The sequence below is a fragment of the Equus caballus genome, chromosome 30 (genome assembly GCF_041296265.1).
Source record: "Equus caballus isolate H_3958 breed thoroughbred chromosome 30, TB-T2T, whole genome shotgun sequence".
NCBI lineage: Eukaryota > Metazoa > Chordata > Mammalia > Perissodactyla > Equidae > Equus > Equus caballus.
In genome coordinates this window covers 36,760,645-36,784,540 of record NC_091713.1, presented here as the reverse complement: position 1 = coordinate 36,784,540, position 23,896 = coordinate 36,760,645, and the positions used below count along the sequence as shown (strand labels likewise).

The window sequence follows — 23,896 nt, the reverse complement described above, 5'->3', positions numbered from 1 at the left end:
GTAAGACAGACAGACGTTTAAGACGGGAGGAGGCCAGCCTCGGGGGCTGCTGGGCCTCCACTGACAGGCGTGCGGGTGCAGCCCGCTCCCGCCCCCGGTCACAGGCAGGGCACTGCCAATTCAGAGCGGATATTGACCCCCATTCTTCTGGCATCTGATCCCAGCAACATGTCTCTGCTGCCTTGGGGCTGACAGCTTATGGCGCCAGGTGACGGCCCACCCCACCACAGGTCCCACTCGCATTTCACTGACGAGGCCACCGAGCGGCAAGGTCTTATGGCTGGGAAGTGGCAGAGCTGGGATTTGTCCCTGGGCTTCCTAATTCCATTGCTTCTTTCTCCTGCCATACAACGGTGTCCCCCGAATGGAACTTAAAATCCAGTTTAGGAAGCCAAGGCCAGGAGCATTTTAAACAGAAATTTGCCATAAATATGCGGAGTCGGAATATAATGCTGGCGATGGACACCAGTTGAGAACGATAAGACGTCAGAGCAGTACCTTGCGGGGCCAACACTGGGCTTCAGAGGCCTCAGGACAGGGAACTAGTTGCTGTTTAAGTAAAATGCACAGAAGAGGAGATTCCGTGGTGGTGAGGAAGGAAACCAGACCCAGAGAGGGAAAGACATATACGCCCAACGTCACCAGGTCAGTGAGCAGAGCCAGGAGGAGACCCAGCCCCCCAGCCACGCTCCAGAGAGGAACCCTCGAAATATGCAGGGTCCCCCGAGAAGCAGTGCTCCCCCTGGACCTGAAGAAGACTCATGGCCACTTCTAGCTGGGTCTTCTTTTTATTATTTTTTTTAAGATTTTATTTTTCCTTTTTCTCCCCAAAGCTCCCCAGTACATAGTTGTGTATTTTTAGTTGTGGGTCCTTCTAGTTGTGGCATGTGGGATGCCACCTCAGCATGGCTTGATGAGTGATGCCATGTCCACACCCAGGATCCGAACCAACGAAACCCCGGGCTGCTGAAGCAAGCATGAGAACCTAACCACTTGAGCACAGGGCAGGTCCCTGGGTCTTCTTTTTAAAATGTCTCTGCCGTTGGTCTCCTCATCTGTAGAACAATAAATGATAACGAACGTAGGTCAAGCCCTGTTCATTAAGTGCCTTCAATGCAATACCTCACTTAGCGTCTGCAACATCACTTACAGAATGGGCATTCTTGTCAGTCCCCTCCCGGGATGAGGACACCGGGGTTCAGAAACGCTATGTGAATCGCAAACAAGCAGTGAAGCCAGGGGTCTAACAGGAGCCTGCACGCTGTTCTTGGGCTGCTGACTTTTGTATTACTGTGAGGATCGCACGCCAATCCCCTCACCCCCGCAATCCCCACCTCGACCCCTATTAATCTGGCCCCAGACCCTTTCCACATCCTGCCAGCACCAGCCAACCCTAACCCACCCAGCCCCCCTTGCACAGGCTGCACGCTCTCCTGCCTCCACTCTGTGCCTTTCTGCACCGCCGCACAGCCATTCTGGTCTGGAAGCTCCCTCGGATGCCGCTTCCTCCTCAGCGCTCTGGGGATACCTTCTATCATGGCCTTTGCTACACTGTATCAGAAGTCGGAGGTTATACTTTGTTTTTTCCAGGTATGCCTCTCGAGGGCAGGGATTTCTTTACCTTTGTGTCCTCAGCAAGGGAAAAAAGAAGGAGGGAGAGAGGGAGGGCAAATGCACCAATAAACTGCTGAACAGCACATATTCCATTGAATCACTTGAAATTGCCAATATTCTATCCCTTTTGTCAATTTTATATTTAACCCACTACAATGATGGTGGGTTTCCCCACTGCCCAGCGCCACCCGAGGACCACCACTGCCCCTCTGGGGAGCAGGGCGCCTGCCTTTTGTTTGGGGCAGTTTATACGTGTCCTGATGGCACGAATTGCTTTGGGTGAGGGCTCACCGGGGTGGGCATCCTGCATGGGGGTGTCCTTGGGCAGCGAGCAGACCGAAGTGGACGTAGCACCTGTCATCTCAGCACCCATCCTTGCTGAGGTGACCCCTCGGGGAGGGGAGGCCGAGGCCCACTCCATGACCGTGAGGAGTGGTCTGCAGGTGGGTGCCCAGCTGCCCCAGCGCCAGCATAATTGTAACCGCGGACCCTCTGGGACCAGTTCAACTGACCCCATCTTATCAACAGAGTACTTAAGAGTGATTTTTCGGGAATTGAGACCCCTGGTCCAGTTCAGGCCGGTTGAGACCACCAACCCATCAACGGGGCCTGCGCAGATGCTCCATCAGTGACCCTCTTGACGTTAAGGAGCTAAAAACACCACCCTCATATCATGGTAATGCCGCCAATTTGTCACTGTGCGTCCTATGAAGAGGCATGAAGCTTGACTATGCTTGCGCAGACCGTCAGTCACCTCTCCTCTCCTCACCTCCAATCATCCGTCTCCACACTGCAGACCACCCTGCCCTTCACCCTATAAACTCGCCCCAAGCCCTGGATCCCGGAGACAGATCTGAGGGCACATGCCCCCCGTCTCCTTGCAGATCCATCTTGCAAAATAAAGCTGATTTCTTTCCCCAAAAGTTGATGCCATAATAATTAGCCTTTTTTATGCACATCAGACAAGAGAGCCTCAATTTTGGGCGGCAACACTATCCGAGGCTGCCTGTCTCTCCAAGGCACCCCACGTCTGGTCCTCTAGTCTTGGGGTTTGACCTCCTCCCAGGCCTGGGCCCCCATCTCCTCTCTCCTCTGCCAGCCCAACGGGGCAGGGCTGAGGGACAGATGACAGCCCTCTCCCGCAGGGTTCTTTCTAATTGGGGTTATGACTTAAAACTCTGCTCCACTCCCTCACTCCTGGCCTCCTCTTTGGATCCTCCAGCCGAGTGAGTTTGGAGATAAAAAGAAAAGCAAGCTCTCTTCCAGCTTCTCGGCACTCTCACGAGACCATCCTAAGGCTCCTCAAAGCTGTGTCTCTCTGTTGACTGGTACAAGTGTCAGGAAATCCGGGGGGGTCGGGGGGGAGAGGACACACATTAATTTTTCAAGAGATTCTATCACCTCGGCCAGTGCGGCTGTCATGGTCAAAGGGCCTTTGAAATTCTCCTACAATCGTCCTGTGAGATCCAGCACAGAGTGCCTCAGGGGCTGGCATTCATTACTGCCCCATCAAATCCACAGTCTGGTTGCATTTTTGGATAGCCAGCACTTTAGAGGTTAATCTTGGGTGATGTCCCTCCACCCCCTCCCTCGCCCGTCTCCAACACCCTGCCCCCCATCTCCTCCTATTTTTGAAGTGTTAAATGCTCATTTGCTGGCAGTTTGCTCTGCAGGGTCTGGCAGAGGCAAATATCTATTAAAATCCAAGGAAATGATGCATCTCTGGGGACTGGAAATCAATAGCTCCTTGGCAGGGCGGGGCCTCTTTGTTAAGTTCATCGGGGGAAGGGCTTCCCCTGGGAGCATCTGAAGCAGGAGGAGGGCCCTGCCTGGGACTGCCTGGGAGGTCCCCTCCTCCTCACCGGGTCTGGGGAGTGTCTCCGCCCCCTTCCCTCCTCTCTCCTTGTCCCCAGGCCTGTGGCTTCATCTCTTTTTCCCTCTCTTGTCTGGTTTCCTAGCCTGGCCCCCTGCTCATTCCTCTCGTGTCCTCTCTCTGCTTCTGAATGCCCACTTTACTCTCTGTCCCCTTGCAGGGGGAGGGGGTCCCTCAATGAGCCCACAGGCCACATGGGGCAGGGGAGAGGGCTCAGCCACCCTTCAGGTGGCCGGGACTCCGGTTAATTGTCCCAGGGACCCAGGATAAGTCATCAGCCGCTCTGCAGCTCTGTTTAAGCAGAGACGTTGGAGCAAGTCACCTTTTTTAAAAACAGTTTATTGAGTTATAATTAACTTATAATAAACTGCACATATTCAAAGTGTACAATCTATTTTTGAAAGATGTATATCTCCATGGAACCACCACCGCCACCAAGAGAGCAGATACATCCACCCCACAAAACATTTTCTTGGTGCCTGTTAGCAACCCCTGCTCTGCCCCCCAAGTCTGTGTGCTGCCCCTGCCTCCCTCTCCCATGACCCCCAGGCAACCGCTGATCTGCTGTCTGACACCACAGGTCGGTTTGCATTTTCTAGACTCTACGTCAATGGAATTATTCAGCGTGTGCATTTTTGGTCTGGGTCCTTTCACTCAGCATCATCAGTTTGTGGTCCATCCATGCTGTGTCATATGTTGACAGTTCCTTCCTTTTTATGGCTGAATCGTATTCCATTGCTTGATGTACCACAGGCCGTCCCTTCTTCTGTGGATGGACATGCCACTGGTTTCCACTTTGGGGCTGTGCCATGACTCATACTCAAGTCCGTGTGTGGCCCTGCAAAGCAGCTGCCCCAGCCCAGATCCATCCTTTTCCTTCCAACACAGGATGAAACCAGAAATCTGCTTGCTTGGGTTTGAACCCTGCTCCACCGTCCATGGTGTGACCTTGGGCCACTCTTGGTGTCTTTGTCTTGTGGAGACGATAATTGTTCCTACCTCCTAGGGTGTTTCCGCGCACCCCATGCCAGCATGGACCTGCAGCCTTTAGCACAACGGTCAGAAATGGTATCTGTTAATTCTTTGCACTTGCCTCTGAGAAGATCGCTATGATCCAATATTGGCTTCCCCCAGGATCTCGGGGCGGTTACCAGCCCACTGTAGTGGCTCTATTTGATGGAGAGGGAAGTGAGTCCCAAGGGAATGAGTGACTTGAAGAGGACCAGTCTGAGCTGGGGGTTACCAGGAGTGTGTGCTAACACCCTGTTTGAGAACAGCTTCCTAGGCAGGCAACGGGCAGTGCCACTGGCAGGCCCTTGCAATTTTCTAATTACTTCTCAGAGGGTCCCCCGAGGACCCTGGGCGTCACAGCTGACCAGAAGACCCCAAGTCCTCACAGGGATCACACAAACCCATGCTCGTCTAGCCAATCCCAGCAATCTGAGAACACAGTAAAATCGTAGTCAAGTTGTGGGGATGGAGATGGATGCAGGCAGAGACGCTGCCTGCCCGCTTCTTCCCTCCCCACAGGGCTCCATGCAGCCCAGGAGATCAGAACCCAGAGGGGGAGCCAGTACAGGAGACACTGGACAGACAGGGAGAGTCCTGGGACGCCCTTGGGTATCTTTACAGACCAGAGCTCTGAATCCTGGCCCTGCCCCTTACCAACTACGTCCGTTAGGGTAGGGCGGGCCATGCCAAGGTCACGGATAAGCCCGTAACTTCACTGACTTCACACGATAGAAGTTTATTTCTCACGCTCTATAAACAACATGAAACTGTGTGAGGGGGCCAGTGGCTCGTAAAGCTTCCACGAGAAGTGATACGCGTCCATTTTGCCCACGTTTCATTGGTCAGAGAAGTCCCGTGGCCACAGGCATCAGAGCAAGGACAGGCAGTCCTGCCCTGTCAGAGGCTGAGAGCCGGAAACGCCTGGTCAGTGGCATTAGTGACCCCTGCACCGGCCAAGTGACCTCTGAGCCCATTTCCTCTTCTGCAAAATGGAGACAATGAGAGCGTTGACCTCACAGATCATTGTCAGGATTCCATGAGAAAACTGTCACACCCTTGGCACAGGGTAGCACGTAGGGCAGGTAAAAGAGAATTGAGATGCCCCTCCAGACAGCCCCCCACGAGGCTGGGAGCGGTGGCATTTGTGTCCAGCGGGGACCCAGCATGCCACAGCTCCTTCCTGCTTTGCAAACTCTGACCCCACTCCCAAGGCCCCATCACTAAGGGGCCAGCGGAGGCTGGAAACCGCCTCCTCCTGCGTCCCTGGGTCAACAGTGATCGCTTGGGCGGGGCAGACATCGTCGCCACAGCTCCCCCACCCAGGCTCCTTCTCACTCAGCTCTGAGATGTCCCATCTCTCAAGGGGCATCTTGAGGACAAACTCACCCTTCTGTCCAGCTAGAGGACGGGGGCCCCTTGAAGAAGGGACAGGGAATCCAGTGGAATTGTGAAAGAACTTCATATCTGCTTTGTGCAGAGCGTGGTGCTGGGTGCCGGACCCAGTGACCTCATTCCCGCATCATAACAGCCCTGCCACGAGGTCTGGTGCTCACCCTCATTTTGGGGGGGATTGACCTTGGAGGGGTGACACGCCTTGCCCAGGGTTACACAGCGAGGTGGAGGCAGGCTGGGATAGGAACCCAGAGCTTGTGACTCGGAACCCCACAGCTCGGCTTCTGGGCTGTCTGTTGTTTTGCACAGACTTCACTTCCACCCAGACTATAAGGGTAGAAGCCCTGCCTCGGCCGGCTGGCCTTCAGGGCCTCCCCAGCCGCCGTGGAAACCGGCCTGCTCCGGACTGCAGGGCACGTGCTCCAGGCCCCGCTCAGCTCCAGCTCACTGTGCCACTGTGGACACGTGTCCTTCCCTCTCTGGGCCTCAGCTTCCTCACCTGAAAATGGAGCTGTGGAGCAAGATGATCTTAGGGTTCTCTCCGACTCCCGGATTCCGGGACATGGGGGACAGCCCGCACCTGCTCCTGCCTCATGTCCCAGGACTGTCAGACGTCACTGCAGGGTAGAGGTGTGGGTGAAAAGCCCGTGTTTGAGGGTATACGGAGCATTAATTAAATCCTCAGTAACGCTGGAAACCAAAAATAGCTTGTTTGTTTTTTGTGAAGACTGACGGGGTGTTTGTCATCCACAGCCGCTCTCTCTCCTCCCAGCTATTTATAACAAATTCTGGTTTCCTCTACGGCTGTCTGTCTCTCTCTGTAACAGAGGAAGTCAGGCCAAGCCCGCACCCGAGCTCAGATCTCTGAGTCTGCACCCCGACAGACCCTCTGTGGAGTCCAGAGCTGCTGGTGCCAGGCGGAAGTGGGCTCCGTCCACGGGGGGCCCTGACCATCCGCCGGCAGGATGGGTGAACGCCTGCCTGTTCTCCCGGCGAACAGAGCATGGCTGCTGGGGTGGGCTGGGGGCTAGGACTGGAGGTCCAGAACTCTGGACTGTCCACCCCAGAGCTTTCAGCAAATGTCAATGACTGGTGCCAACCCCAAAGGAGATAAAAGGGAAGGGGACTCAAGTCTTGGCCCCTCTGGAGACCCTTCTAGGCCTGAGGGTGTCTCCTAGGTGTCTGGTTTGTCACCATAGTGTTGCTGTCGAGAGCTAGGCTGTGCCTGAGAGACCTCAGATGGTTGCCCCAAGTCACTGCTGGAGTATTCTAACCACAGGGCCGTGAGAGCTTCCGGCCTTGGAGAGGCCCCCCTGCAACTCCTCCAGGTTCCCATCTGCCCAGACGCCCACGGCTCCCGTCAGGAGAGATGATGGAGGCCCCAACGTGCCTGGGGGAAGGGCCTCAGCTGAGGACAAGGGCTGGGGCTCAAACTCCAGTCCAATTAGGGGGCTCAGGGCCAAACACGGGGGAATGTGTTCACATGCACGTGTCTGTGGATGTGGATCTGTGTGCATGTGTGCGTGTATGTGTCTGCATGTGCTGTGTGTGTGTGCGTTTGCCTGTTCCAGGCAGAGAGGAAAGGGTCGAGGTTGGGGGAGAGTCGCATAGAGGCAGCTGATCGGGAGAAACTGCAGGTTTGGGAACGGAGGGCAGGAAAGCAGAAGGGCAGCTGGGAGGAGGGAGGGGGGATGGGAGAGAGAACAAACCACAGAGAGGAAGCGGTGGCCCTGTTGGAGCTGGACAGAGACTGAAGGGGTCACCCTGGGCTTCCTCTGACCAGCTACCCTAAGTCCCCTGGAGCTGCGGTTTAAGCCCTCCCACTTGGAGCCCCATCTGACCTTCATGCCCATCACCTCCTCCCCTCTGGGCAGCAGCACCCAGGAGTCAGGGTCTGGACACCCAGCTGCCCTGCTGCTCCCTGGTGGCCCAGGACGGAGCTGCTGCGGTGGCTGGCATAGCTGTCTGAGGCCCTGAGCTCTAGGAGACCTGAGCTTCCAGCCCACGGGCCTCCCTGCTTCTCCGGGCTTGACACCCTGTGGCGCGGAGGCAGGGGCTGGGCCAGCAGCTCTGGCGCCATTTCCCAGCAGTGAGGCTGTGAGTCAGAAGGGTCACCTACTCTCGGAAGTCAGAGGGGACCTCCTGAAGGCAGGAAAACAGAGTTGGGCCCCAGAGAAGTCCAGAGTCTGGCAGGAGGGGGAGCAGCTCTGCAAAATGCAGCATTATCATGCGGAAGGGCTGAACCTGGAGCAGAAGCCAGCGCCGGCCCAGCTCCCTTCCCCCTGGGCTGCAGCTTGGACACAATGTGTGGAGTCTGGGACCAGGTGCACGAGTTCAAATCCTAGGTCTGTTACCTATATGCCCAGTGTCCCCATCTGCAAAACTATAAAGACTACTAGAGTCGGGCTCACAAGGCGATGCGAAAGAAATGAGGATATGCATATAAAGAGCCTTGTTCATGCAGAGGGCCCATCAATGTCAGTCTCCTCCTCAATGTTTTATTTTGGTTGGTAAACGGGGAGAGAGTGCCCAAAAGCTGACTCCTCAACACTCTGCTGGCCTCCTGACCTCTGGCCCCAGAGAGAGCGTCCTCTAGGGTTCAAATGCTAATAATAGGTGCAGGATCCCACCAGGACCTCCTTCCTCCCCTCCTTCGCCCTGGGGGCACCTATCTCCCCCATCAGGATGGCAGGAGGGCGTTCATTTGCCCTTGAAATTTGCCCTTGGAATTATCTTTGGTTTTGGTCTGACCTTAATAGGTCAAACCAAACAGGGATGTGAGCTGCTGGATGGGGTGCTGGGCGGTGGAGGGAAGGGGAGGAGGAGCCACAGATGCCTCCTCAGACCCTAACCCACATCCTTGCCAGAATCTCTGACATGCTTTCATCATCCGAGGGTGATGCAAGACACCTGGAGTCAGACCCCCGTCTTCCCCTCCCCCCCAGAGCTCCCTCCACATCTGGAGCTGCAGCTGGGTCCTCCTCTTGGGCTCTTTCCAGGGGAGCGAGCTGGTCCAAGCGAGGGAAGGGAGGGCAGCTGGTGAGGGGCCCTGTGAATGGCCCCAATGTTGGGAGCTGGGGGGCAGGGAGAAGGTGCCTGGGCTCAGAGCGGGGAGACGGGTGGAAAGAGAACGGACTTCCCCCACCGGGGCCTCCTCCATCACTGCCCTGAGGTTAACGTCCCCAGGGTTCCCCTGTCCTTTACGTCCATATAAAGGCACTGCACTCCTGCCCCGCTGCCCCGCCCACCCAGCCCCCAGCCTCTACCCAGGTGTCCAAGCTGAGTGGCCCCTTCGTTCCCTCATCTCTCCTGAGCAGCTCAGGCCTCCCACACTGACCCTCTGCCCCCACGGCAACAACAAGCAAAGTGTGAGCCAATGGGGTCGCCTGTAGGTCATAAAGGTCCCTGGAGCCCTAGTGGTCCAGCAGAAGGGAGGGCCCGTCTGGGCTGGGGAATCCACGGAGAGATGAACTTTACCATGCCGCAAGGTGCAGGCGGGGGTGATGTCAGTTAGACATCAGCAAGAGTCGCCTTCCCTCGAGCTTGGCAATTCTCTGGAACAAATGCAGAACGGGAGCTCCCCTGGTGCTTTCAAAACACAAACCGCTAATGGCTGTGGGAGGCTCCGGGCAAGCTCGGCCCGGAGGCCGGGGTTCTTACCCACGCTGGCCGCGAGCTCCCGTGTGACCTTGGCCAGTTCCCCTCTCTGCGTCCCAGTTTCCGCCTTCATGAGTCGGGTCCCCGGGAGCCTGAGCTTGTGGACTCCGGGCCGAGGCCCCGGCGTGGCCAGTCCGGCGGCCCGCGCCCCTCCCCACCCTCCGGTCCCGCTGGCCCCCCAGCCAGCGGGTGGACGCGAGCCAAGAGGTCCCTTTAAAGGCCCGGGTCCCGCCCCGCCGCCGGTTCGGGCCGGGGATTGGCGACCCGGGGGGCGGGCCCTGCGCCGGGCCGGCCCCCGCCCCTTTGTTGGCGCGGCGGCGGGCGGCGGCGGGAGGCTGGGCGCGTGCCGCGCCGTGGGGAGCGCGGGGGCTCCGCGCGCGCTCTGCTGGCTCCGCGCCGCGCGATGGCGCGAGGAGGCGCGCGCGCCCGGCCCCGGGGACCCAAGCCCGGCCGCCGCTGAGCCCCTCCGCCTGCGTCCGAGCATGTCCCCTCCGGCCGCCGCGGCCGCCTCCGCCTGCAGCGCTCGCGCCTCCCGCAGCCGCCGCAGCCGCTGCCCCGGGCATTTGCCGCCGGACCCCCGCCCCTGATCCGCGCCCGCGCCCAGCCCGGAGGACCATGGCCGGCCAGGGGGACTGCTGCGTCAAGGTGGCCGTCAGGTAGGACCGCGGCGGCGTGCGCGCGGGGGCTCGGCTTTGTCTGGCGGGGCCCCCGGCCCCGGCCCGCGCCCGGGAAGCGGGGAGCGGCGGCCTCGCCGGCTGCTGGAGGGGATTTGGTTTGGGTGGTAATTTCGGGCCCCTCTTGGGAGCCCTTAATGATGAGAAAATCGAATAAACAAGGAAATCCGGTATTTCACACCCAGCCCTGGCCCAGGCCGGAGCGTCTGTGTGTTTCCTCCTCGCCTCCCCACGGGGCTGCTGTCTCGGACCGGGATCCTGCAGACGGGGAGAATTTCCCCGCATGCACCCTCTGGATGGTTCTGCGTTCTGGGTCCACCTAGGAAGGCAGCACACCCGCCCCCAGAAAGGGTTCTGCAGACAAAGATCGAGACGGGGACAGCGGAAGGGCGGGGAGGGGGCCGTGGCCTTCGTGGGGGTCGGGGAGCCAAGGGCTTTTGGAGAGAACCCTGCTGGCCCCGTCCCGGGAGGAGATGGGGCTGGAGGAGGCAGGAGGAGGTGCGTCTACGGTTCTGCCTCGCTGAGGGCAGGAGGGTGTGACGCTGACGCCCCAGCCTCAGGCTGGCCGATGAAATGGAGCCAGGAGGGCTGCATGGACTTATCTGGACTTGCAGTGATGTCCTGACAGAATTGGGGTGGGGAGGGGACGTGGCTGGGGGCTTCTCCTGGGAGTGGGGCACAGACGTGCAGGCAGGAAACACCGCAGAGTTGAGGCGTCAGTGTCCTTTGTGCTGCATGGAGATGCTTCGCATCACACCACCGCTCCCTGTTGTTGTCTTGGGGTTTCTCTTTGAGAGGGTCCCTTAGTGGGGAGAGCACCAAGCTGGGGCTGGTCACCAAGGCAGGGATTGTGGAGAGGAATGTCCATCTCTGCCCCCGCCCTGGGTGATGGGGGTGGGGTGCAGGGTCCGGGTCTAGGGTGGGTCTCTGAGACAGGTCTGTAGGTTATCTGGGTGGTACGGGACCCAGATTCCAGGAGTCCAGGGAAGTCACTCTAGACAGATGACTGTGGAACAGCTTTCCCCTTCCCCAGGGAAGATACCCCCACCCCCACCCCCAGCCACCTGGCCAGCCCTCTGCAGCCTGGAGAGGAGTGGGCTGCCAGTCACAGGTCGGGTGTCAAGGAGGGAGACTGAGGGGCCTCTCAGCCATGCACCCTGAGCTGCATTGAGCATCCAGCACAGCCTTGCTGGCTGCACAGCCTGAGAGACAAAGAAGCCTGGCAGGTGCCTGGTGGGCTGGCCGGGGCGGGGCCAGGCTGCCGCTGGGGCTGACAGTGCAGAGGATGCTGTGGAGGTCAAGGGAGGGAGGTGAGGGCTGGAGGGTGGCAGTGAGAAATGTAAATATGACATCTGCAGGGCCGGGGAGAGTCCTGGTGAACCATAAAGGGAACTGAAGCCCGGCCGCCACCCGCTGTGCAGCAGGCCGGGAAGCAAGGGGCTTAGGGTGCCCCTCCCATGGGGGCTTTCCTGTAGACTCCATCTTGCAGGAGAGAGCCAAGCAAAATCTGCCAACCCCCCCGCCCCCCCAGGGTCCCCAGGCTGGACTGGGACACGGAGACGAGTGGGAGCAGCCCATGGGAGTGGCACTCTGCAGAGGAGTGAGGAAAAGGAAAAGCTAGCATCCCCATCACACCACCACTACCAGAACGTTCTGGGGACCTTCCCACAAAGAGGGGACTGTGTCTGCCCTCTGCCCCCCTGCCCCCGTTCTTCAGGGTGATGGGCATCATCTCTGCTTCCCGCTCACATTGCCCTGGTAACATCAGGAGCATCCCCCCCACTTGTCTCCAGTTGCTGATCTGGATGGAGAGGTGAGGAGATTTGAGTATCAGAAAAACCAGCTTTTCAGGGGCTCCTGGAAGGTGAGGGAGCCCCACCCACTCGTCCCCTCCCAGCCCAGCGGAGCCCCAGCCCAGCACACGCCAGACCTCAATGGGCAGCCGGCCGTGGTAGGCAGACAATGCCTGGACAGAACCCAGTTTCTAATTAGAGAGCTGAGGATAGACCTGTGCCGGGGCTGGGACGGAAGGAGCGGACAGTGCCACCGAGGGGCTGTTGGGGAGGGTTCTTTGTGCTTTTGGGACCCCCTCCACCCCCTTCCCCACCCTGGAAATCATTTGCCCCACTGGAGAACTGCGTGGCGGGTCAGCGTGGAGTGGAGTGGAGCACTGATGGGAAGAACCGAGATTTGGGATTGCCGAGGGCCTGGCCCAGCGCCAGGTTCAGCTGTCTTTCTCACTTCCTGGAAGTCCTTTCTTGTGTCTAGCTGAAGTGTTTTCTGAGTCCCTGTGACAATAACTTGTGGCAAGCCCTGGGTCCGGCTCTAGGGGAGGAAAGCTAGGAGGAAGAGACTTGGTCTGCCCTGTGTGTGTGTGTGTGTGTGTGTGTGCGCGCGCACGTGCGTACAAGGAGGGAGGTCGGAGCACTGTTAGACTAGGGGAGAAGTGCCAGGCCCAGGGCTCTCGGCCCGGTAATCTCCTTGGGTTGAGGATCAAAGCTGGCCGGCTGCAGATGCTGGGGGGAAGGCAGAGCTGGGGGAGAGCCAGAGGGGGAACTGCTCAGGACCTGGGGGGCCGTGGGGTGAGGGACGAGGTCTAGGTGTGAGCAGAACCCCAAAGGCCCCACGGCTAGGCCTCTGTGGAGTTTGGTCCGTGAACCCCTAAGCCCTTTGCACTGTGAGCTCCTCCAGTGACCGGCCCCTCCGGCCTGCCCTGTGATCCCTTTATCCGTTAATCCCTGTGTCGTGTCCGATAAGGACTCTCCGCTCAGCCTCTACCTGGGGGCAGAGGTGGGGCTAAGCTGAGGCCTGCCCCAGCTGCAGAAGCACAGGCCTGGCCCTGGGAGAAGGAGACAGGGTGGCTGTGAAGACGTGCGAGTTGCAAAGTTGAAATTGGGGAAGGAAGCCAAGTCACATGGTGCCTTTATTTAAGACCCTTTCAAGCCCCTGGCTCTTAGCCTCCACCATGCGGGGAGCCCTCAGTGTGGCCCAACCGCCTGCCCCTTATCTCTGCCTGGCTTCTTTAAGCTTCCTTCCTTTAGTCCGATGGGGAGGGGAGGGGCCTGGGCCAGTCCCACATCCATCCCGGACACTTGGGGTCAAGCAGGGCTGAAGGGGTTTGGGGACACCGGCCAGGGCGCCCGGGACAAAGTTAGACGGCACCCTGCCCTCGCCTGTTTGGTCCTCGCAGCAGTGAGTGTCCTAGTTCCTGGCTACTCTGAAATCTTGGCCAATGTCTGTCTGAATTTTAAATCCAGAGAATTGGTGGCTTGCAACAGAGACTAAAGAAGACAGAAAAGGCTGTGTGTGTGTAGAGGGGCTTATGGCTGCCTTCAGAGTCCCACCCTCGGCCATGGAGCCCAAGGCCCGTCAGTGCCAGCTGTGCCCCGTGCTGTCCGGTTTACAGATCTGGGAAACCGAGCCACACTGTCGGCTGTGTGCAGACCTGACACTCGTGGTGGTGGCCTCCTGCTCAGAAACAGGGCTTATGTCATCACACGAAAGTGGAGCGTAGTAACCACAGGCCCCGGAAACCGGCCCCTCCACCCCAGCCAGCCTGCCTTGATTGGATCTCTGAGGATTTCAAAACCTCCGGGTGGAGGTGGGGTGGGGCAGGGCTGGGGAAGCCGCAGGGTGACATGTGCCCGGCACCCTGACTCTTAGCTCTAGGGGCACAGGGCAGGGCTGGGGCCTGGGCCCCTTTCCTGTTTGTCCCTCTGGGCCTCCGTGTTACCCACTGCGGATGGGGACAGCGGGTGCGTTCATTCTGAAGAGCTGTGGTTTGGATGAAACAGGAGACATACTGTTCTAAAGGACTGGCTCCTAGGAGTGGAGAATGAATGAAATGTTTTAAAAATAAGCCCTAACTTAAAGTGCACCTGTGAGGTGTCTCTGGTTTAAGCTGTGGTGGCTGTTTGGTAAAATGAAGAGGTCACCTTCTGCCCATTGACTGACTGATTGATGGCAGAAAGCATGTGGTGATGGAAACGAGACTGGACTAGGAGGGGGCTGAGCGTGACTGTTGATTGAACTTACTCTGTGCGGGGCACTGTGACCGCGTCGTCCCTTCTGCCCCGCTGGAGCCCCGGGAGGTGAGGATGCTGTTCCTCTGTGTACACAGCTGGTAAATGGAGGAGCTGAATTTGAACCCAGAGCAGTCCCACTTCCAAGCACCAGCTCCCCATGCTGCTCTAATCTGCCTCCCAGTTCAGCTGCTAATTAGCCCTTGGCTGGGAGTCTCTGTGCCTCAGTTTCTCAGATGCTTCAGGGCACACAGTTGCCATGACCTTTCCTGTGGGAAAGCACTCAGGAAGGCACAGAGCAGGGCACACGTGTGGCATGGTGAGGAACGTCCGGCCTGTCCTTTGAGGGGTTGCTTTGCAAGGGGGCTGGCTGTCCTCCCCATGGTCCTAGCTCCTGAATCCAGGCTGCTTCCTCGTACCCATCTCTGCTGTCCCTGGACCCTTGCAGCCGTCCCTGGAATTTGGTTTCCAGCCTGAGGCCCTATCTGTCTGCGGTGCTCAGGTGGAAGTCGACCATCCATCGGGGCGGGGGGTGGCTGGTCCTGCCCAGGGCTGCAGTTAAGTGCCCTGAGGAGAGCCTGGGGACCAGGGAGAGTGTAGGGGGAGGCTCCTTGCCCTGCACAACCAGCCGCCCCCAGGCCCAGTGCCTGTTGCTCTGCATTCCTCGGCAGGGGAGGTCCCCAGGGCCCAGGCCCCCTGAGCCATCCCCCACCAGATGCAGATGCCGTCACAGCCCTGGGCGCTCCCAGCTCAGCCTGGCTCCGCAGCGTCTCCAGGGAGGTCATGGGAAACCCCTGCCAGATGCCCCGCGATAGGGGTGGGACAGTGAGAGTGATGCTGAAGCACAGATGAGCGGCGGGTCCGAGCCGGGCTCGGCTCTCTTCCCAGGCCCCAGCCACACAGTCAGACGAGGCTGAGGGAGCTCCTGCCTGCCGCCCACAGCCGGGCCTGGGGCCTGGGCCCTGGTCCCCAACAGGGCCGGGCCCCCTTCTCAGCTCCTCTTTGCCTCCCCACTCGCTGACTTCTGACATCTCATCCCACCCCGCTTGCCCGCTTCCTCCCTGTGCCTGGTTTCAGCCCTTGGTGGCGGGGTCCCGGGGTGCAGCTGGGATCCTGATGCCTGGGGGGTCCTCCCCTGCAGGACCTCCTGTCCCCAGGCATTGCTCAGGAGTCAGTGGCCAGGGCTCTGGGATGAACTCAAAGAGAAAGGTCAAGGCCATCCCCTGAGGAGGGAGTGGGGTCAGATTCCCGAGACCCCCTGAGCGGGCACCTCAAGGCTTCCTGTCGGTTTTCTCGGGGTGTCTGTGCCCCCTCCCTGTGCTCTTGGGGATGTGTTGGGGGCAGGAGTCAGACACGGGGGTTGACAGACTCTTTCACCAGGCCTGCCGGGGCCCATAAACCCATGCCCTTTGACGCCGTGGCACAAAGCCTTCTTGTTTGGGGGTTCAGAGCCAGGCCAGGTCTTTTCCCTGAGGGCTGGGCTGCAGGAGGGTCTGAGAGGCCGGGAGAAGGTCCCGTGGGAGGGCAGCAAGACCCTCTGGCTCTTGTCCCTGGGGGCTCTTCCCTGCAGCTAAAAGGGCCAGCACCCCAAATGGGGTCTCCCCACCCCATTTCAGCGAGGACTGGCCTGCGTGGGAAGATGCCCTCTCTGGGCTAAGTCAGCTAAAAGCCCCCGGGTGTCTGGGAGCCAGACTCTCCTGGGAGGGCCGGCCTTCTGCTTGCCGCCGCCTTGCCCAGGGCTGGCAGGCTGCCACGGGAGGAGGAGGAGAGGATGCTCATTGAAGCGGGGGCGTGGATGTCCTCTTGCTGCGCAGAGGAGAGCTGCCTTCTGCCCGGCAGCAAGGCAGCCTCCCGGATTCTGGGCCCTGCACTCCTCCACGCTCCGGGCCTCAGCTTTCTTAACTATAAGATGGGAAGGATGCTCTCCCAGCAGACTGCTCGTGGCACTGCTGGCGGCCGTTGGTGGGATGAGTCTGGAGATCCTCGGAGGGCTGGCTCGTTCTCCTCCAATGCCAGCCCTCTCTCACCCTGCTGTGCGGTTGCTTGGCGGACACAGCGGGACGGGGCACAGGCGGGTTGGGTCTGAATTTCATCTCCACCGTTACGAATCGTGGGACCCTGGGCTTGTTAAATGTCCCCTTTCTGAGGCTCAGGAAAATGGGGGAAATACATCTCACAGGTTGTCCTAACACGTTACAGGTGTTCACATATATAATAGAGCCGGACACTCAGATTCTCAAAAAATATTAGGTATTGTCCTTATCACATGAGGCCTGAGTGTGGAGAACTCGGAGAAGAGACAAGAGGGACATCGGAGCCTGTAAGATTTCTGAGGAAGATGTTTCCCCAGATGCCCCGCTCTCCTTCCAGCGCTTGACAGTCTTTGCAGGCAGGATGTTCTTTTTGCTGTCTTAACCTAAATCCTTCCTGCTGTAGCTGAGCTCCCGTTTGATCGGGCTCTGTCGCTGATGAGGAAGAGCTGGTCCCCGGCAGGTCCAGTCATGGCTAAGTGAGTCATTGTGCCAGGCAGACCCAAAGGTCCTGGGGCCCCTGGCCACATGCACGCACACACACACGCACACACACTTCCACAATGGAGGCTGCACAGCTTGGCTCTAGCCCACCCCTGCAGCCCCGTGGTTGGAGCCAGGCGCAGTGCCGACTGTGGGCTGGGTACCAGGAGGGGAGATGGTGGACTCTGTCTTGGCTTCATCCTTCAGGCTTGGGTACCAGTGAGACAGGGCCATGGGCTTCCTCACTCCTCTGTTCCCCCCACCCTGGGCCGTCCCACTAGCCTCTGGGGCTCCTTTTCAGGATTTCACAAAGGCATTCTGGTTCCCGGAGGGGAAGAGAAGAGCTGCTTTTAGCCCACCTGGGGCTTTTTCCAAGGGGACTAGTTATGGTGGTTATTTTGACCGTCTGAAGGTAGCTGTCTCCTCCAGGTGTCGGGTTCTTCTCAAAGCCGGTGAGGTCAGGCCTAGAGAGAGGGCGTCTCCCAGCCTGGAAGTCCCCAGTGCAAAATTACTTGTAGGGGGCCAGCTGCGTGCATGCTGGTCCTGCCAGCTCTCCTTCTGGGTTGAATCTTCAGGGCTGGTGGCAGTAAAGGTAGCCTTCCTAGGAGACCTTGTGACGACTTAGCTATGCGACCTTGAGCCGAGCTAGTAAATTTCTCTCTGAGCCCTCCTTTGTGAGTGAGGCTCAGGAACCACCCACCTGAGCGCTGAATGATCTATGTTGTGACTGACACGTGCCCAGCTTCCTGGGCTCAGAGGCTGCCTCCCTCCACGCGTGTGGGGTTGTTACTGATTGGGGAAGTTGAGGAAGGAGAGGGGTCGTGGGGTTCCAGGTTCCAGCAAAGACGGGAGCCAGGAATCACAGTTCTTGGTTAGTTTGAATATCACGGCCTGTTACCTCCCGGTGAGAAGTAAGACTCTTTGAATGAAAAGAACCTGGGCTGTACCCTTAGGAACTCAGGGTAAAGATTTGGGGGGCAGGTTTATTAGGAACCAAAGGAGGGGCCCTTGCCAGCTGATTGGGTGGGACTAACTGAGAAGCTGAGGCAGGGCCCTCCCCGCCCCCCAGGAGCCTGAGCTCAGTGGGTGGAGCCCGTGGGGTGATTGGCTGTGTTTGTGTGATGTCACTGAGGATGGGGTAGGGGTGAGGCTGAGCCAGCCCCATCCTCCCTTCCTAAGCGAGGGGTAGGGTGTGGGGCTCTGGGCATGTTACCCTTTGCAGAGGCAATTTTTTCTCCTTGGCAGTGTCTCAGCATCCCCCGGGCCTGCCTCCTCCTCATCTCCCCTGCCCTCCCCTTCCGCCCGCCCTGTCTTCCTGGCTCCCCAAAGAGCCAAGGAACCGCTGAGCTCAGCTCTTCCCGCACCCCCAGGCTCTCGGGTTCACGGCCTTTGTCTCGTCCCCTGCCATGTGCGCCCTTCTCTGCAGTGGGACACGCATATTCAAAGAACTAACCACATCACACCGGCACCCGCTCAATTGGGAACAGAGGAAGCTGGGCCCGCGCTGTGCCAGATCCTGCTCTGAAAAGCTCTGAGCCCTTTCTCTGCACCCTCGCGCCCCGCTCCCACCGCCGCTCCGTCCTCCGGTTGCCAAGTGGAGGATAGACCGGCTCTGTTCCTCTGTTCTGGGAGATTCCGGGGGCCTCTCTGACCGAGGCTGTCCTCCCCACCCCCGTCCCTCCTGCGGGACCTTGAGAAGGAGTGGAGGGAGGGGAGGAGCCGTGGGGCTCGGGCTGAGATGCCCACGGGTGAGATTCAGGAGGTCCCTGCACAGAAGTGACGCTGAATGTTTGCACCACTAAGCGTTATTGACAAAAACAGGCAGCTGGCCCGCGGGCCGTACTTTGCAACTTGAGTTTTTCGAATATCGCACTAGATGGTTATTTATCTTGATTACTGAGTTTTTTCATGCCCCCTTTAGACTTTGCACTCGAGGTGAATGCCTCACACACCTCACCCTAGTCCTGGCTCTGGTCCACGGCTCCTAGGGTCTACTTGGAAGACGCCCCCTCCCATGACTCCCGGAGGAACGGGGGGCCGTGGCTCCATCCTTGTCACCCTATTGTAACGGGAGCTTCCTCCTTCACTTATGGGGGGGCGGTGGGGCCGAGGGTGGCACATGGAAGTGGCCTCATCTGGGGTGGGGCCAGGCAAGGAGACTGCTGCTAGAGGGGGGTGGTGGTGATGGAGTTCTTAGAAAGTTAAAATTGGGATGAGACCATCTAGATGACACTGGAGGAAGCAGTGGCTCCATGAGCCACAAGAGCGTTGGGGCAGAGGCTTGTCAAAGACCCTGGTCTTTATCTCCTCACCCTCTTATCTCCCGCCTGTGGACGTGGGTCTGAATTCTCCACTGGGGAGGGTGTGGCAAGGAATGAGCCCTAGGACCACTGAGACATGGTGTCCAGCGGGTGTCCGCCCCACTGGCCGTGAGCCCTGGGAGGCAGGGCCAGCTCGGTGCGCAGCCTGGCGCACACGTGAACACATGGCAGGACTCCTCTGGAGTGTCCCCTGCCCCCGGCTCCAAGGGTGATGCTGTGGGAGGAAGTGTATTTATCGATTTGGGGGTTAAGCGTTTCCTGGGTGGGAGGCAGCTGGAAGAGGAAGAGCCTGCCGGCCGTAGTCAGCCAGAGCGGGAGCTGGTGCCAACCTCCCTGTTTACCGTGTGTGCGGGTTAACCACTTCGAGCCTCGGCTTTCCTCTCCAGAAAAGGGACAGTGACACTCCAGCTCTTCATGGTGGGTGCCTGGCCCAGCGCTAGCGCATGGAAGGCACCCTGAAATCTTAATTCTCTTTGGCTTCCATCCCCATGACTCGTTCAAGCCCCATTCCTGGGACCGACGCTCGCTCTCTCCTCCTCTGAGGTCTGTTGCTTTGGGAATCAGTGACTCATCCCGGGCCCCTGTCCTCCGTTTCCCGGCTGGTACCCTTTCCTCTGAGCAACCTCGCTCACCCATCTGCACCCTGCAAAGCACCGTGGTGTGTGGGGCTGGCTGGCTCTCTGCCCACAGAAGACCCCACAGCAGATTGTGCTGGGCCCGCGGAGGGTCCCAGGGTGAATGCCTGGTGGACCCCATGACTCCTGGACCCTAAAACTCTGGAGTCCCCTCCTCCACGTCCTCTCCCCAGACTGCTCTCTTGTTCCTGGCAGCCGGGTCCCCGTGGTCTGGGACTGGTTGTCGAAGGAGAGGAAGGAGAGCACTCTCTCGCTGGCGGGCTCCGACAGGCAGGGCGCCGCTCCCCCGCCCCGCACCCACTGTCTCCAGGGACCCTGATTTGATTTCCTGCAATCACTAGCATTGCCATCTGCCTGGGGTAATTAAATGGTATTTGAACTGGATCCAGAAATCCCGTGGCAAGCAGCCCACGTGGGAGGGAGGCAGGGCGTCTTCAGGAGCTGGTGCTGCCAGCCAAGCTGGAGGGTCCTCAGAGGCTGCCCACCCGGGAGCGCCTGGACACCCTGGGCAGCGGGGTTGGGTCCTGGATCCCGCAAGCCCAGGGCAGAGCCGCATCCAAGGCCCCAAGCTCTGGATTCCTGCCTGGTGCCTGGTGCACGGTGCCACGCCCTCCGCCCGGACTGCTACCTGCCCTCTCCTGCGTGTATGAGCCATCCCGCCCCTTAGCGACGCAGTAGTGCAGGAGCTCTGAGGAGACAGCGCACACGCTGCCGGGGTTCAAGCCCGGCTCTGTCCCTTGTGTCTGGAACTGGCTGGATGCTGTCTCACATCCTCATCCTGCAACCTGCAAACCACAGGTGTCATTGTGGGGATCAAGAGCTAGTCCACGCCAGTGCGTGGACACTGCCTGGCATACAGCAGGGCGAGTCTGTGTCAGCCGCCAAGGCTAGTGGCCAATGCAGGAGCGTTGCCGGCCCTGACGTCTTGCTGGGGGCTTGAGTTTCTGGTCTGCAGAGCCAGCGAGGATGAGCAGGAATCAGCTGCTCCCTTCCCCATCAGAAACCAGCTCCGGGGGGAGACTGAGGAGCTGGCCCGGAACAGGTGGATGGGGTGGATGAGGGTGGGGACCTCGTCAGGCTTCTGCTGCTGTCAGCCTCCAAGAGGGGAGAGCCCCTGACCTGTGAGGCCCCCTTCCCACCTAAGGGAGACGCTTCTGAAGAAAACCCAGGCCACCATCTGTGGGCATGAACTGGGCCTGGTGTAGCTGACCCCTCAGCCCCAGGGACTTACCCCCTCCCCAGCCCCTCTAACCCTCACCGCCAAGTGCAGGGAACAGGCCTGGGTGAGCTGCTCTCCTGGCCTGAGCTCTGAGTGGGCCTTGGGGGCCAGGCAGCTGGGACGGGGACCGGACGGCGACGGGGAGGCCCTGACTCTGTGGCTGGGCGCCCCTCTCATCTTTTCTTCTCTTGGTAAATGTTGGCCGAGGGAGAGGGAGCCTGACAAGCAGCTCATTGTGAGTGCCTGGTGAGGGGCTGGCTGTGGGAGCCCGTGAGCGGGTCAGCGCCTCGCCCACCCCGTTTAGGCATTGGGGAGGGGGGTTTTCTGCCAATCCCGATGATGCAGATGCCCGCTGACTCACACTTGGTTGCCATGGGGACCTGGGCATGGCAATGCCGCTTGGAAGAGGGAGGAGGGGTGGTTGATGGAGGCAGCCCTGTCCGTGACCACATGGAGGCAGCCGTGTCAGTGGCCACATGGAGACTGTCCTGTCTGTGGCTGGCCTTCGCCCCGATGCCACTTTTCTCCCTCTGTAAAAGGGAGCCCACCAGGATCTGGGATGTGGGCCCCTTCTGCAGCTGGCCTGTGTCCCTTCCGGGGGTCCCTGCCCTTCTCAGCAAACGTCTGACTTGACCTGGTCCAGCCCCCTCGGCTTCTGGGGAGGAACCAGAGCTTGTGGCTGAGAATGTTCCGCCAGGCTCTGGCATCTGGGAGGGGTCCTGGGCTGGAGCGCCCTTGCAGCCCCACAGGCCTTGGTGGAGACACTTAGCCCTGGGGGGAGCAGCCAGGCCCATCCCTACCTTCACCACCCTGGCCCTGAGCTCTGTCTCCCCAGAAGGGACAAGCTGTCTCCTCTCCCTGCCCCACGGGAGGCTGGTTTCTGGGGCTCGCCGTTGAATCTGGAGCGTGTGCTGCGATGTCAGACAGACCCGGTTTGGCTCTCTCCCATTCCATATGCAACTTTGAGCAAGTCATTGAAACTCTCTGAGCCTCCATTTCCTCCTGTGTAAAATCAGGCAAATAGTGCGCACCGCACAGGTTTCCGGTGAAAAATACCTGAATTCATTTATGTAAAATTCTTGCTCAATAAATGTAGCAACTGCTGCCTTCGGGGTGTTGGTATCGCTATTACTGTCACTGTGTTATTACGACAGCTGCCCTTGTCCTCTGGGGGCCTCCTCAGCTCCTTCTCCTCCAGCTCGCGGGGGCTGGAGGGGCCAGGGGAGGCGGCGGCTTGGCTGGTGGAGTGAGGGAGAGGCCGTGGCAGCCGGGGCTGACCCAGGGCTCTCCCCGTCTCGGGCAGGATCCGGCCTCAGCTGTCAAAGGAGAAGATTGAGGGCTGTCACATCTGCACCTCGGTCACCCCGGGGGAGCCCCAGGTCCTCCTGGGGAAGGACAAGGCCTTCACCTATGACTTTGTCTTCGACCTGGACACCTGGCAGGAGCGGATCTACTCGACCTGTGTGGACAAGCTCATCGAGGGCTGCTTTGACGGCTACAATGCCACGGTGCTGGCCTACGGGCAGGTGAGCGGCTGCCACCCCCTGCGGCACCTCCGACCCTGGGCTCCTCCCTCGGAGGGGAGACAGCCCCAACTTCAGAGCATTTGAGATGCGGCTACAGGTCATCTGTTGGCTGAGGATGCTGCAGGGCTGCTGGTTGTCAGAGGGGGGGCCATCAGTCAGAGACTTCCACAGGGTGTGACTTTGGGACCAGGAGGGGGCGGGGGACCCAGCCTGGGAGGTAAATGGGAGGGAATTCGGCCAGGGTCCAGGTCTCGCTGGTGCCCCCAGAGGGTGCTGAATTACGCCCTCCTTCCATCTTTGCCGACGCAGACGGGGGCCGGGAAGACATACACCATGGGCACCGGCTTCGACATGGCCACGTCGGAGGAGGAGCAGGGCATCATTCCGAGGGCCATCGCCCACCTCTTTGGGGGCATTGCTGAGCGCAAGCGGCGGGCACAGGAGCAGGGCGTGACTGGGCCTGAGTTCAAAGTCAGCGCTCAGTTCCTGGAGGTACGGTGGCCTGGGAGGGTGGGCAGGAGGGGGACTTAGGGGACAGCAGGACCGTGGAAGCTGGGCTCTCCTCCAGGGCAGTGAATGAGCCTAGGGAGCCATGGAGGCCTCCATAGGTGATGAGTTCCCCACTGCTGGAAGCATCCAAGCAAGAGCTGGAAGACCACTTGGCTTCCTGCCTCAGATGGGGCTTGATGAGTCAATGAGAACCTACAGGATCTCTTCAAACCCTGACAGATTCTCAGCTCTGACACTTGTGAGCCGTGTGACCTTGGATGAGTCATTTCAGCATTCTGCAGATCGGCATGATAACATCTATTTCCTTAGGGGGATGGTGAGGACGACACAGAAGCACATGCCTGGCACAGAGTGGGAACTCTGGTTCTCGCCTGTCCTTCTGGCCTCCGCTGGGTCCCTCCCTGGCCTCAGGGTAGCCTGCCCTGTCCCCTTCTGGCTGAGGTCCTGCCTGACCCTCTGAGTCTTCTCTGACCCCAGGGCAGGAAGGTCTTCCAGAAGGGGCCTTTCTTTGCTTCTGGCCCTGCTTCTCTCTGGGAGCATGTCAGTGTGCCAAGGCTGGGGATGGTGGCAGCTAGGGGCTCTGGGCGTGGTGGAGGGGACCTGTGGCCTTTAAAGGGGCCTCTCAGAAGGGTCTCCGGGAAGTTGGTGGGCCTGGCTACTTCTCCTGAGCACCTGACTTGGCCGGGCTCCTCCCCTAGGACCCTTGAACCAGCCGGCTCCAGTTCTCAGCATCTGAATCCCCAACCCGCAGACCCCCGGGCCCTGGGGCGTGTGCTGGGCATGGGGCCACCCCGGACTCTCACCCACATGCCTGTGCTCTGAGCGTACCAGCTGATCCTCTGAGGAGGGGATGTGGCCCCAGCCCCCTTCGGGCTTCCAGGCCCCGCCCTGCCCACCGCCCCACAGTTATTCCCTCCTGGGCACACAAG

The 23,896-nt window shown here is 59.5% G+C and overlaps 1 protein-coding gene and 1 long non-coding RNA gene across 9 annotated transcripts in view; one reads left to right on the top strand and one right to left on the bottom strand.

The window, feature by feature from the left end:
• Positions 1-823: 823 nt before the first annotated feature.
• On the bottom strand, positions 824-9,737 carry LOC138921606 (uncharacterized). 3 transcript variants are annotated; one of them, XR_011434308.1, is made up of 3 exons: positions 9,551-9,734; positions 6,390-6,507; positions 824-1,055 (listed from the first exon to the last, which is right to left on the bottom strand). It is a non-coding gene; the product is annotated as an uncharacterized lncRNA (long non-coding RNA). The 3 variants fall into 3 exon arrangements; XR_011434307.1 differs by lacking the exon at positions 824-1,055 and adding an exon at positions 3,809-4,532 and having other exon boundaries at positions 9,551-9,737; XR_011434306.1 differs by lacking the exon at positions 824-1,055 and adding an exon at positions 4,608-5,480.
• A 145-nt stretch (positions 9,738-9,882) lies between these two features.
• KIF21B (kinesin family member 21B) overlaps positions 9,883-23,896 on the top strand; it is a 47,725-nt gene continuing 33,711 nt past the window's right edge. For all 6 annotated transcript variants that reach the window (XM_070256061.1, XM_070256060.1, XM_070256059.1 and 3 more), the window contains exons 1-3: positions 9,883-10,203; positions 22,235-22,457; positions 22,767-22,949. In XM_070256061.1, the coding sequence (XP_070112162.1) occupies positions 10,163-10,203; positions 22,235-22,457; positions 22,767-22,949 (447 nt within the window). In that variant the 5' untranslated portion in view covers positions 9,883-10,162. The remainder of the gene's footprint in view (positions 10,204-22,234; positions 22,458-22,766; positions 22,950-23,896) is intronic.